Raw genomic sequence first — 13,746 nt, forward strand, 5'->3', positions numbered from 1 at the left:
TCCACCGAGATATGTGAGACACTGCGTCATTTTCTCTCCTCAAAAACCAATTTTCACTTTTTGCAGTTTTGCGCTAGAAATATAGCGGCACCTGTAGTCGCAGAACCATTCCTAACGTCGTTTTCTAAACAGTGAGCATATCTAATAGAAGAAAAAAATGTTCTGCTATCTTCTCTTCCCTATTTATGCACTTCAGCTTTCATACTGTACATCACTAAAGGTAATCATAGAAAAAACATTAAATATATTGTGTTGTTAAAAGTGCGTCTTGTAAAATCGGAATTAATGGTTCCTTCTTATCCTATATAGAAACGCACTAAAGAAGACCCGCTCTGACCTTTCGCGAATCAAAACAGGTCGCGCAGTAGTGGAACGAAAATTCGCAGTGGCCCATTTATTTGGAACTCATGAAAAGCAAGAAGGACTGGATTTGGGGAATATAATGTGTGAGCCATGTTCTTCAAGTCAGTTCCTCCGGATAACATGAGCGAGTGAAAAAGAACAAGTGTCGTTTTAAATTCATATAAATGCCTTCCATCAACTTAATAGTCTCCTTTCAAGAGCTTCTTGCAAACCCTTCGAGAAAGAATCTCTGCTCTGAACTTATTGTTTTTATTTCTTTTTTTCCCATTGTCTGGATACTACCGCTAGTCCAGCAAAGAGCGCTTTATGGTGTTATCGAAGCCACGGGGCACCTTAAAAATAGCGCGTACTGTTTCGCCTTGAGGTCGCATTTGCGTTTCATATTCTTCATTCGAAGAGGCTGTAGCCTCACTGGCGGATGATTTGCGATGTAAGGGGATATGAAAAAGGCACAAAACTTGAGCGTAAGTCGAGCAGCCTGTCCACCAGGAAACATTTCTTATATGGCAAATAAAGCATGTAAATAAGACTTTAAGTTCAGATGACTTGTTCTGCAATGAATAGCTGGGCCTATGTCACCCCTGCTTTACGATGTTATTCTCAATTTCTGCTCTTTCATCATGTAAAAGAGTAGGCTTGGATTACAAATGATCCTGTCCACACTAAATACTCGGTATTGATAACGATACATGCAAAACTGTTAGATCTTCTCTCTACAGAGCTTTGACTTGTGTGGTTAGCCCGTGCCTTAGCCATTTTTGCTTAATGCACGCTAATCAAAAGCACGCGATGGACGACAAAAAAGAAAAAAACGAACTAAGCGTGATTCCAAGCTTTGTGTGTATGTCAGTTTTTTTCTTTACTCTTTCTTCCTGTTTGTCTGAGTAATGCAAAATAATCAGAGACGCACAACCAGCTAGCCCCCGCCTTAGCACTTGGCCATCGTCTTTTTGGGAATCGAAATTGGTCAGAGCACGGCCTAGCAACAAACAGTTAGTAGCTACATAAGTATTGGCTTTAGAAAATTGCAATTTATGTCGTCCACGTGATGGCTCTTAGTGGCTGTTTCTTTGCAGACGCACACTGATGGCCGCTTATCTCCAACTGAGCACTTACTATGCCATTGCAGCCTCAGCTGGAGACATGCATTGCTTCCAGCTTTCGCTCTGTCGATTTTCGTATCACGTCTTTTTGTAAGCCCTCAATTTCCCGTTGCCCGCCTCCTTTGCCCTCCTTACATTCTGGCTAGATTGAATCGGTGCATGCACTTTGTAAAATTTCCAGAAAGATCCTATATCTAAAATGTTGTCGCGGTCTCATTCGGAGTCGTGGGTGAGAAAACTTGAACAAAGAGATCCCAATAGCCTGCTCTGTCCTTTTATTGGTATGCCAGTCAAAAAAAAAAAGAAAGGAACATTTGTATCGATCAGGGATCTCATCACACCGCCAGAACCACATCAACAAGTTCCGCATGTTTCAAACCTTTTTTTGCCCGAAGCGATACTGACACTCACACAAACGAAAAACGCGACCTAACACTTTCTAGAAACCGTTACGTTTCAGTCAGACTTCATTTCCTAACGTTGCCGCTGCTAGCTCCCCGCTAAATCGCTATGCGAGTTGCGAATGGGCGCGATTTTCAAAACCTGTGGTTCACGTCAGCGTCATTTGGCCCGGCGTCTAGATAGTAAAACGGTGCTACCAAAAACGACTGCAACTTGTAACTCTGAAAGCACTTCCTACCGGAGATATATAGTTTATTTTCAAGTCTATCTAAAGTACATGGTTCTCAGGCCGAAATAAGTGTGGGGGTGGGGAGTCGACTGACACGTTTACGCCTTCGCGTCGATGTCGGGCTTGCCTTAGTGCGAGCCCTCGTATGATGGCCGTCGTCGAGCAAATGCCATCAAAACTCGGGTTGTTCGTTCCCTATAGGTAAAGGAATCGGTAACACAACGTTGCCGGTGGCAATGTGTTCACTCATGCCTGTCACGAATTCCTCTAGCGGAAGCAGCTTCTTGTAGCAAAAAGATGCCAAGTATGAGTTTGTTTCGCATCGGCTCAGAATGGTGTGTATCGCTTCGAAGCCGCACATCTTGTTCGCTGCGAAAGCTGGCAGCAAGATAACACGCCGCTGTTGAAAGACTCCGTTAACCAAGATGAGCCGCAGTGGAGAAGCAAGCCCGCATAGTAAGAATGACCACAAAGAAAAACAGATCTTCTCGGGAACTTTGATGTGTTGGGCAAGGGCGAGTTTAAAAAGAAAAGCATCGCAGTATGCTTGGGCAGTAACAGCGGCCGTTCACTACACCCTAGTGGCGCACTGCTGTAGCAGTGTGCTGCGGATATGCAGTATTGTCTTCACGTGTGGTTTATCTGCACCTCTTGTCGGCCTACAAACGTTACACTTGTATATATTAGGTGCTCTAATACTCTAAAAGCAGACGAACTCTTACGGAACAAAACAACCGAGGGCGAAGTGGGAATCTTGAGGGCCTATTCCTTTGTACTACCGCCAGACACCAAAAGCGGCAGTTCGAATTCTGGGTCTTACAACTGTTGCGGTGCTATCGATTCTAGACTACGTATTTTGTTTTATATTACTCCAAGTATCTTTCTTCCTCGTCTATAACCTACTTCCTCAATATCGGACTCCATGGAGTTTATCCTTTGACTGATTAAATTTACTTTTCTGTGCTATGCCATTCCTGGTAAAAAAAAAAAAACTTGAGATGCGCTCCAGCAGCTCTGGTTTCTGATGAACACTTCTTTGTTGATAACACAATAAAAACCGTGCACGTCACATGCAAGACTCAAATTCGCATTGCTCAGGCATTTCAAGCACGTCGTCCGATTCTTAACAGTCGCAATTCAAAAAAAAAAAAAAACGGGTGTCAGCAGTCTTTTATATTCCGCTCACGGTAGCTCACCTCTACCCATCTCTCTTGTAATACATGATGATACAGAAAAAAGCTGAGCGCATGTTGCAGTGATACACCACAGCATAGGTAGCATGCGGTTCGCAGGAGAAAAGACTGTTTTGCCAAAGCGTCACCATTGCTAAAAAAATATATAGGAAGAACTTTTAATATAAAAGGCAGTATGCACAACAAGCTCAAATAACCAGCCTCTCTCCTCAACGGTTCGTTATATGCTCGCCTGCAGAAGCCCCACGGGGCCGTCAAGCGTCGCCTTTGGCTAAATTAGGTTTTAAGAGCAAGTCCGGCGTGAAGCAATGAATACGCAAAGCTGCCGTCAGCGTGCAGACTTCAGCGGGAGCTATAAATAGATCTAATTTTGAGCATCCTAATTTGAATTCGCGGGTCGCCACCAGGTTAGAAAAGATTGAAGTATAAAGGGCCGCTTCTCGTCGTGGCCCTAATTCGACATCGTGATTATAATTATCCGTGTTATGTATCGAGTACTTGAAACATAGGGCGGAAAGAAGAGGTGAAAACAACCTAAAACAGGGTTATGTAAGTGCTGTGAGTTATGTGATGCCATAAGTGGCGAAAAAGGTCTGCTTTATTATTACGACTATCTTTTTTTCGAACATCACACAAATGCGGAATCAAAGGTTAGGGGAATTCTCCAAGGTGGAATATATTTGTAGTAAGACAGTAATTACTTGTTTGTTTTTTTTAGTTTCATGCAACTTTCCTAAGCCGATAACCTCAGCACCATCGCTTGAAGTCGCCATCTCGTGGCACGTTCGAATCGACATGCAAAGCAATTTATGCCTCACAGAAAAAAGAGCTAACTTGCCGAACTTACTGGACGCTGGAACGACCTAATCTTTTGAATACGTGTTAAAGTCAGCAACAGCAACATACAGAAAACAAAATTATGTACTTAAATAAAAGGGCAAGCCATGGATGGCGATAAAATCGGTGCTTCGGGTGTTAAGTCTCGCATATTTCGCGCAGAATGCATTCATCCGAGCGACGACAATACTATGCATCTTTATCACCCCGGAACACGAACGCTTCATTGTTCTGGGTGCTATAAATAGCATTGTCATGTGCTATAAAGCGAGGCGAATGTGCTCGTTGTTCGCTTCCGCTGTTATATTCTTCGATTTCTTGTAAGGCGACACTACAGAAAAAAGCTTTTGAAACCTTTTTCTTTTCAGTAACCTTTCGTATTCATGTCTTTCATTTTTTCCTGCGCCAAAAAAATAGTTAGTGCTGCTTAACGTGGATGCACTAAACAGAGAACTCAGCTATTCTGACACCGACGAAAATTTTAGCGCTACAATATTTACCAGACCACTGATTATAGGCAATGCTTTTGAATATCACCCGAACAAGCGATATCACCATTCAAAAATGCCTCCATTACCGCGAAACTTCGCATAAGAAAAATTTTGAATCATGCATGCCAACATTGAATCTGAAATTATGGAAAGTAGTTTTGAACAGGAGCGTACAACAAAAAAAAACATGGCGAGAGGGGACACAATATCTTGCCCGGTGAGGCGTACTTTGCGCAAAGACTGTGAGCCCTCAAATTGTCGCACAAGTGTCGTACTCATAATTAAATTCAAAGGCGCCAAACCATGCACACACACACAGAGGAGAAGAAAGAAAGACGAGACAGGCGCTCTGTCTCGTCTTTCTTTCTTCTCCTGTGTGTGTGTGTGTGTATGGTTTGGCGCCTTTGAATTTAATTATGAATAACTACCAACTAGCCCAACAACAAGTACTTCTAAGTGTCGTACTGGTCGCGTTCGAATCTGGCGGTGATCTAGAACCAAACTGCTAGTCGAAACTTGCGTCAGGCATCGGCTAGGAGTCGAACTGTCAACCAACAGATACACGGGCGTCTAAGGGAGCCGGTCGACCTTGCCAGTCGGGGTCTTTTTCGCTGGAATGTTCGGGCCCGGAGGTGCCCAAGGCACCCATACCGATATATTGCTATCCCGTTCTCCACACGTAACGTAAACCAGTGGTGATTGCCTTCCTGGCAGAAGTTACCATACACGAAAGGACGAAAGAAAAGGGAGAGCTTTAACTCTCCCCCGAAACGTGATTTCGAGCCCTAGATTGATCCACGGCAGCTTGAAGTGTGCTGTAAATATGCTTACGCGGACTGCCCATTTGTTAGAACTGCAGTATACTTTAGAGGAGTTAATTCTGCACTTACAAAAATGCACTTTAAATACATTGGCAACATGCAAATGCCATTTCTCGAATTCCGGTTTCTAGCACTAGATTTCGGTACGGCAGCTAGAAGTGTGCTGCAAATACGTTTTAAAGAACTTCCCCGTTTGTTAGAATTGAAGCATACTTCGGACGAATTAAGTTCATATTTACGAAAGTACACTTTGAATACAATGACAAGGTGCTAAAATCGCATACATATTTTTCCATGTATTTGAAACGGGATCGAAGCATGCTTTAGGTGAGGTATTCTTGGCAAATGTTAAGAATATATTTCGAATACCAAGCATGAAACTTCAGGAACGTATTTCCTATATGTTTTTAGTGCATTCATGACTGCAAAATATGTCTAAAATACAATATAAACATCTCACTGGATATTCCAAACGTATTAGTTTTCACTGAGGGTAAGCTCATATTCTCCCATTCGCGCCATAAACTGAAAGAATCCAAACGGAGCCGCAAATAAGCCCCGCCGCGGTAGCTCAGTTTTTATGGTGCTCGGCTGCTGAACCAAAAGACGCGGGTTCGATCCCGACCGCGGCGGCCGAATTTCAATGAAGGCGAAATTCTAGAGGCCCGTGTACTGTGCGATGTCAGTGCACGTTAAAGAACCCCAGGTGGTCGAAATTTCCGGAGCCCTCCCCTACGGCGTCTCTCATAGCCTGAGTTGCTTTGGGACGTTAAACCCCAATAACCAACCAACCAACCAGCAGCAAATAAAACAAACTGAACGTAAACGCCCTGCTACCTTACGAAACCGTACAAGGTAATCTTTTTAACTGATTCTCCTAGCCATCGCATTCGTACCCTTAACATACCCTTTATCAGCTGCACATGCAAGATGCCGGTGCTGAAACGGAACGGTGACGTTGGTTTTAAACCCCATATAACTGCAAACAGGGTGAAATTTATTTAGGTCAATAACTGCCCATCAGTATTTGAACTAAACCACCAAGTGGGTATTCTTTTCAGCGAGCAGAAATATGCTTTGCTGTGTTGAAGAACAACCTTATGGTACCCAAGGAAATGCTTCGGGCGACGAAAGGTGCAAATGTGTGCATTTATTGTATACCTCCTCCCTACCTGTGATTGTTTTTCAGAAAAGCGGCTGCAGCGTTCAAATTCGATATGCGTTGTAGTGCGCTCCTTTTTGCATCATAATTTAGAGCCGCTTTTTAAACGAGGCCACTTCACGAAAACACGACACGAAGTAATCTGCGCAAAAAACACAAGGTCTCCAAGATGTGTCTCTGCCTCCACCATCAGGAGAGTTCATTTAGCTTTTGCTCTTACGTTCTTTTTCTGTTTTTGCAGTTTTTGTCACTTTTTTTTCGTTTTTTGCCCTGCTTAATAGCACCTAGCGCTTTTCTGGATTTCCAGAACTTCTTGGGCCACACTTTCTTTTCAAAATATCGACTTATTTGGCAGTTTTGTCACGTTTCCGATTAAAGTCTATCTTAAAGAAAGCTTAGGGGGCCGCTATGTGGTGGCTTAGGTGACTGTGCTTCACACGCACTAAGCTATTCAGATTTATTTTTCTAGCAGACGAAATGAAATTTCAACAAAACTTTACGCCACATTCTTTCGCATTCAGCATTACTTCGCGGAGTGAATATAGTAAAATGTGGTGCAGCGTATGTCGTTTCAATATCCCATTTCACTTCATTTCCCAAATCCATACGGCTAAGGGATGAAACTTTCTTAAAGGCAGTGGGTTACATAACATTTGTAGCAGTTCATCTTTGGAGCAGAGCAAGAACTAATTAGCAATTATGCATACACAAAAACACAACAAGAAAAGTTTGTTCCGAATTTTGCAAGAACATGACGGGTTGGTTTTTACATTGCGCAGCGTTTCGAGTTAGTAAAAGATTAGTAATTCCGGCAACTAGGCGGCGCCTCCAACTACCAAGGGAGCGCATATCTCAAATAAGCCATTCCAATACCCTCTTACTCTTCTCCGTACTTGGTTGTATCAGTTTCTGTATTAGTGCCAGAGCTTCAGTTGGCATATTTCTCGCGTTTTATATGTCACAGAACATGACATAGCATCGGTCTTTAAGATAACCTGCTTAGAACGCATCAAAACACAAGTATAAAAAATGAGGTCAAAAGTTTCACGCCACGAGTAGAATTCTCGAAGGGCTTTATTAATCGCTCTTCAGTAGGGCAGACTTTCACGAAACAATTAAAACAGCCTAATTCCCACTCTAATCGTACCCGCATTCTAGAACCTCTATTGGTTTTGAGCAAATTGGATTGGAAAACTTTTACTATCGGCTTGAGTTACAAGTGGGTTTGTTGATCTTGCGAGGGGGCCGTCAGTGGAGACTAGCGGCGACCTCTCGGGGTCATGTCACGATCTGTATTTTGGGTTTCCAGGTCGCAGATGAGCAGCAAGTCTCCCACGAGACCGGGCACGCAAGGCTCTGCAGCAATATTTGTGGGTGACCTGTCGGACAGTTACAGGAGATGTGGACTACGATGGCATAGCCGCCGTTTTTGCTGCACTTCGGTTTAAATCTATTCAGGCAAACATGGCTTAAGACAGCGGGGTTAGGGAGAGTTTTAGTTTGTTGTTGACTTAACAGTACCTCCTGTTCCTTGGTTAGGTTTTTATGCGTAGGTGGGAAGATTCGCCTGTGTAACCTGTAATGCTGATATCGCTACAGGTATTAAGGCCGTCTCTTGTCATTCCATCGTCCAAGTTAGCAGCCGCAGCTCAGCTGATGGATCCTCGAGCTTTATCGTAGGCTGCCTCGTTCCCCGGGTTTGACGAGTGAGCCGCTACCCACACCAATTCTGCGTCTTTCCATTCTCTCGGGTAATTCTTGAGCATTCCAAAGTAGGTGGGAGATAGTCTGATCTTGGCGAAATTTCCAATGGCCGCTTTTGTAGCGAAACCTACATGGACCACGAACTTGCGATTTCGCTGTGGCGGTGCTCCGAGGAAGCACGGAGACCGACCTTGAGCCGTTGCCTAGCAACCGCACAGCTGGCGGACGCCGCGCGCTCGCCACGCCATCTGTCATGACGTCACACCGCGCGCCTCGCCGCGGAGACGCCGCCGCCGTTTGGCATGACGTCACGCCGCTTGCCTCGTACCACGACACATGGATCCGAATTTACATCATGAAAGACGACAAGCCAGAGTCCGAGCACTCACCAGGGAACTCAGCGACAATCCCAACGTAGTCTACACGGACGCAGCAAAGTACCGATACCAACGCAAAACAATCGCCGTTGTAGCAGACGAAGGAGGGCAAGAAATAACCAGCGCAACGATAAACAACCCAAACATAGAAGCAGCTGAAGAAGCCGCCATTGCTCTCGCAATATCGCACGGGAACGCAACAGGACACAACCTCACTATAGTGACGGACTCCAAACAAGCATGTAGAAACTACACAAGAGGCAGGATCGACAGCATCGCCAATCATATTCTACACACGACGAGAAGACACAAAAACACTAAACATAGTATAGTGTGGGTTCCGGGACATGAGGGGATGAGGGGCAACGTGGCAGCAGACGAGTTAGCTCGAGGATACGTCAACCGAGCAGACTCAGCACTTTGCACCACAGGCACCTTTGACCCAGTTACCCCCACGTACTCAGATATACTCGATCATTACAAGGGTCAGCGGAAACGCTACCCAGCCCCACACAAAAGGCTCACCAAAGAGGAGGCGGTAGACTGGCGCAGACTACAAACCGGTACCTACCCACACCTTCACAAACTACACAAGATTTTCCCTACACAATATGCAGACGAATGTCCGTGGTGTCAGGGTAAACCTACACTAGAACATATCACATGGACCTGCCCTAAGGCAGACTTAGAGCCAAGAATAAACCCGAGTGTGATGCAGTGGGAGCACTTGCTGGCCAGCGAGGACGAGGAAGCGCAACGATTCCTTGTGCGCCGAGCCACGATGGCAGCAGTCAAGTGCGGCATCCTGGACCAAGGATCGGCCACGGCGCCCAGTGACCCGTAAGGGTCAAGAACACCAATTTATTGACAATAAAGTTTTTTCCATCCATCCATCCATCGTCGTTCTGCTCGCCTCTGCTCGCTTCGCCAGCTGTGTCGCATGCCTGCTTTCGCTACGTACATCCTGGCATAGCCAAGCTAAGCCACTGCCAATTTTGAATCGCTGACTATCACGTCCTCTTCAGGAAATAAAAAGTGCATAACTGGCTCACTTTTCCGTGGACACCTCAGCCGCACTTTGAAATGGAGATGGTGTCCACCTACAAAATGAGGATGTGATGCGGCTTTCCCTTGCTCAAAACTCAGAGAGTGTTTAGATCCCGAATGGGATTAGATAGAGAACTAGACTGTCTTATTTGGTCATTGCAAGCTGGCTAAGTTTTTCCTGTAAAGCATGAAAATGCTGACCCCGCGTATTCCTAATCCTTGTAGCCAATACGTTTGCTTCTAAAGCGCAGAGTCCTATAATCTCAGTGAAAACTGTCAGAATGTTGAATTTTATCCGAGTGCACCCTAGCTCTTTCGGAACCAATAAACTTTGTCTGTGCTGGGAGCGGGATCATGGAAACTTAATCAACATCACTTTGAGGACCAAAGTTAGCGGTTGACTACTGATATTTTTTTTATCACGCCCACATGAAACATCAAGGAACCGTAGGTCAGGTGCTAACATTCGGCTCCATGACTTACGATTTTATTAACCTTTAAGAGTCTTTTTGTGCTGATGAACATTCTTCGGAACTAATGCCTCAACAAATGTCTCTAATATTTTTTTTCTTTGTTCGTTTGTTTCTCGCAGCGCTGTGCTTGGGAGCGGCCGAGTGGCGGCTGTGCGGCGGCCGCGCATGATGCGAGCCGCGGCGCGGTGCGTGGAAGACCCGTAGCTCACCTCCTTCTCGCCTAGGAAGTGGACGTGGTGAACGCAATCTCTGAGGATTAACCGCCCACCCAACATGCTCACACACGCCAGGAAGGAGCTCAGCCTGGACGCCCAAGGGGGTGAGTGAACTGACTTCCCAATACGCACCGAATGCATAAAAACTGGCAAATCGAAGTTCACAATCCCAATCAATCAATCAATACTTTATTCAACATCATCAGGATGTTGAGTGCACCGGCAAAAAGCCAGTGATGAGGCCTGACGAGGCCGGCGCGCCCTACAGAGGCAGTTTGGTAGTGGCACACATAAGGAAAACAAAAACCAAGTTGATACAAGGAAAAACATGGATTAACATTCGAACATTGAGGGCATGAGGTAGTACAGTTATCAATCAGTTCTTCGTCAACTCCGATTCATCATTTAATAAATGTGGGAGAGTGAAGCGCAACATTTGACAGCCATAATTTGTGCGCGTCCTAGGTAACAACCATTTCAAACTTGTTCTAGTTGAATGCATAGAATGTTTACACTGTAATCTTGACAGCTGTAACATAAAACAGTTGTTTTTAATGACGATTGCCTTGTATCGTTTGCGAAGTAACGTTTTGTATAACTGAGGAAGTGGGATGATGCCTAGTTCTTCAAAAATTGGTGCAGAATGTTCGAGTCGAGGAGCGTTCACAATATTTCTAACAGCTTTCTTTTGTAAACGATGCAAGCGGTAGATGTTAGTGAAAGATGTACTAGTTACCCCAGACCAGTAAACAGTAATCAACAACAGAAGAAAAAAGTGCGTTATACAGCATTAGTACGCGGACAATTCTAAAGCTTGGATAATTGTCGCAGGTCCGATTTCGGGGCTACACTTTTGAGTCCTTCCAGACTCTAGATTACCTGGATAACAATTACCAGCACACATATCTTTTATAGATTATTCATATGTTATTCCGGGGAGCATGGAAGAACAGGAGGTCCTAGGGGAAGCAGCAGTAGACAAAGAGGAAAAGAGCCTTCACTGAATACACCGGCTTTTATGGGCAATCGATATCAATGCATTTCTGCGCAATTTGCACCCAGCTTTTCTCGTGTGCATTTGCAATTGTTTGTCTGACCGCGGGTCCGAAAATCACTTTACATCGGTTCGTTCCGTGCAATTCAATATGACACGGAGTATCAGATATACCTTCAATCAACAATTACCCGCGAATCTTCAGTGCTGCCAAATCTTGCCGATGTGCGCCTAATGCTACTCGTTCTGACTGAACCCGGAGGTGGCCGGTAAGGGCTGATGCATACACATGGTCTACTTCGTGTTCTGAATGGAAGCTACAAACGTTGCTTGCGAAATTAGGAATCAGCATCCGTTGCTGCATTCGGTATGTTTCACCAGCATACACTAAAGCGTAATAGGTAATAATTAATGATTTCATTTCTTAGGGGCTATCACTTCGCGTTCCTCGCAATATATCGGCGCCCGACCGGTTCGTTGCGCAATAAGCATGGGTATCCTTGTCAAAAAATTACTAACATCGTTAGGCCCGTAGGTGAACACAGAAGAATTGGAGGGGCACTCGCGTTTTGTGGCCCAAGTACCAGTGTCAGTTGAATGTGTGACAGGGATGTATAAAAAAACATGTGATTACATAACGTGTTCCGCGGTGCAGTTGCAATTTCACTTAACTGTAACGATTATGGGTAAATGGATCACATCGTCCGCTGACATGAGCAATGGGTCCCGTCACCAAAATGAAAAATATGACTAAAGGACCTTATCACCCATTGGTGCTGCTACTCATTAGAATCCCCCACTCCACCCATAGCACTGAGTCTTGTGAACTTGCTGCGTTCTGACGTCATTTCGTGCGGGAACCGACCACGAGATTCCTGGAAATTCTTGCTGCTGCAGCTGACACGTTAAAAAGAAAAAGCATTTGTGCTCTGGTTTGCAAAGCAGCTCGCGGTTCCGTTCCAGCGGATGCGTGCACTTTTATGCACTTAACTTTAAGGAGTATGCCCATGTATTTTGATGTCAGTGTACATTTGAGCTTGCGTTTTTGTTTGTGTGAGGGCGTGCGTCCGTCTGCTGTGGTATGCACGATAGCGCCAGCTGGATATCCGAGTTCAAATATGCCGCTTTGGCGTCAAAATCTCTATTAAACGCGAGGCGAAAGCGCCATCTGGCCTTCTTTCGGCAAAGCTTTCTCGAAAAAGTATCGATCCACAGGCGAAAACTCGAAGACAGCGCCCCCTTTCATTATGGCGCTCAAGTACTGACAGCGCTAGCCCGTCCTGCCACCGACAGGGCTCGCTGTGTCCCTGTATATGGTAGAGTCGTATATGGCAGTGACTCTATATACTCCGTTTCCGTTATATCATATGGGTGTATGTAGGCTTCCCTTTGCGTCGGTGTGATGGCAGCCGTCACCTTTCCTGAGACAGTTATGTTTTACTACGGTTTTGCTTTGGTTTATTTTAAGGGTAATTCTTTAACCAGAATTTTTCTTATCACTTCCGCGTTTATCTAGTGTCTCTTGACTTATTTTTATGAACATTTCAGTCTTCTTTTGCTGATTTCCACGGCTGCCAAGTTTCTTTTTGCGTTTCTTTCGTGCCCCAGGTCAAGACGGAGCTACACCATTAATACATCTCATGCATTAGGACGATTGCAGACATTAGAGACCCATTAAGAGCAGATAGTAAAAAGAGTAACTAAATTGACTTGGAAGTATGCATAACCTATTGGGTGTCAAATGCCTCAGAGAATGAATAAAACGGGATACAGTCTGCTCGCGGGCTTTCATTTCTGATTTCTTTGCCCGCTTGGTAGACTACTGGCGATTGTTTTCATTTCATTCTGTCACCCCATCCAATGCGTCTATTTCTTTTACCATCCTCAAAGTTTATTTTATTTTGATCTTCGCTGACCTAAAAACCCTCCTAGCCATTAAAGCCCCTTCATTGAGCGGCTTTATTAGCCATTGTTTTGAAGCGCCATCTGGCCTTTTTGCGGCAAATCTTTCTGAAAGCGTATTGATCCACCCACGAGGACTAGCGAGAACATGAGCGAGAACTAGGGAGCCTACATGTCGCTTGGCTTAGGGAGCCTAGCGAGAACATACACCCAGCGCCCTCTTTCAATATGACGCCCAACCACTGAGAGTTCTAGCTCGTTCTACCTCCGAGAGGGCGGGCTCATGGACGTTGGACGGATAGGCGAACGGACGGACGGACGGACGGACGGACGGACGGATGGATGGATGGATGGATGGATGGATGGATGGATGGATGGATGGATGGATGGATGGATGGATGGATGGATGGATGGATGGATGGGCCGCCGCGGT

At 45.1% G+C, this 13,746-nt stretch overlaps 1 protein-coding gene across 2 annotated transcripts in view; it reads left to right on the forward strand.

Moving 5' to 3' along the window:
• Positions 1–10,326: 10,326 nt before the first annotated feature.
• The window catches only part of LOC149359963 (uncharacterized), a 262,381-nt gene continuing 258,961 nt past the window's right edge, over positions 10,327–13,746 (forward strand). For both annotated transcript variants that reach the window (XM_089572064.1, XM_089572063.1), the window contains exon 1: positions 10,327–10,521. In XM_089572064.1, coding sequence (XP_089428190.1) covers positions 10,476–10,521 — 46 coding nt within the window. In that variant the 5' untranslated portion in view covers positions 10,327–10,475. The remainder of the gene's footprint in view (positions 10,522–13,746) is intronic.

The sequence above is a fragment of the Amblyomma mixtum genome, chromosome 2 (genome assembly GCF_055824585.1).
Source record: "Amblyomma mixtum isolate Tamu chromosome 2, ASM5582458v1, whole genome shotgun sequence".
Classification (NCBI taxonomy): domain Eukaryota; kingdom Metazoa; phylum Arthropoda; class Arachnida; order Ixodida; family Ixodidae; genus Amblyomma; species Amblyomma mixtum.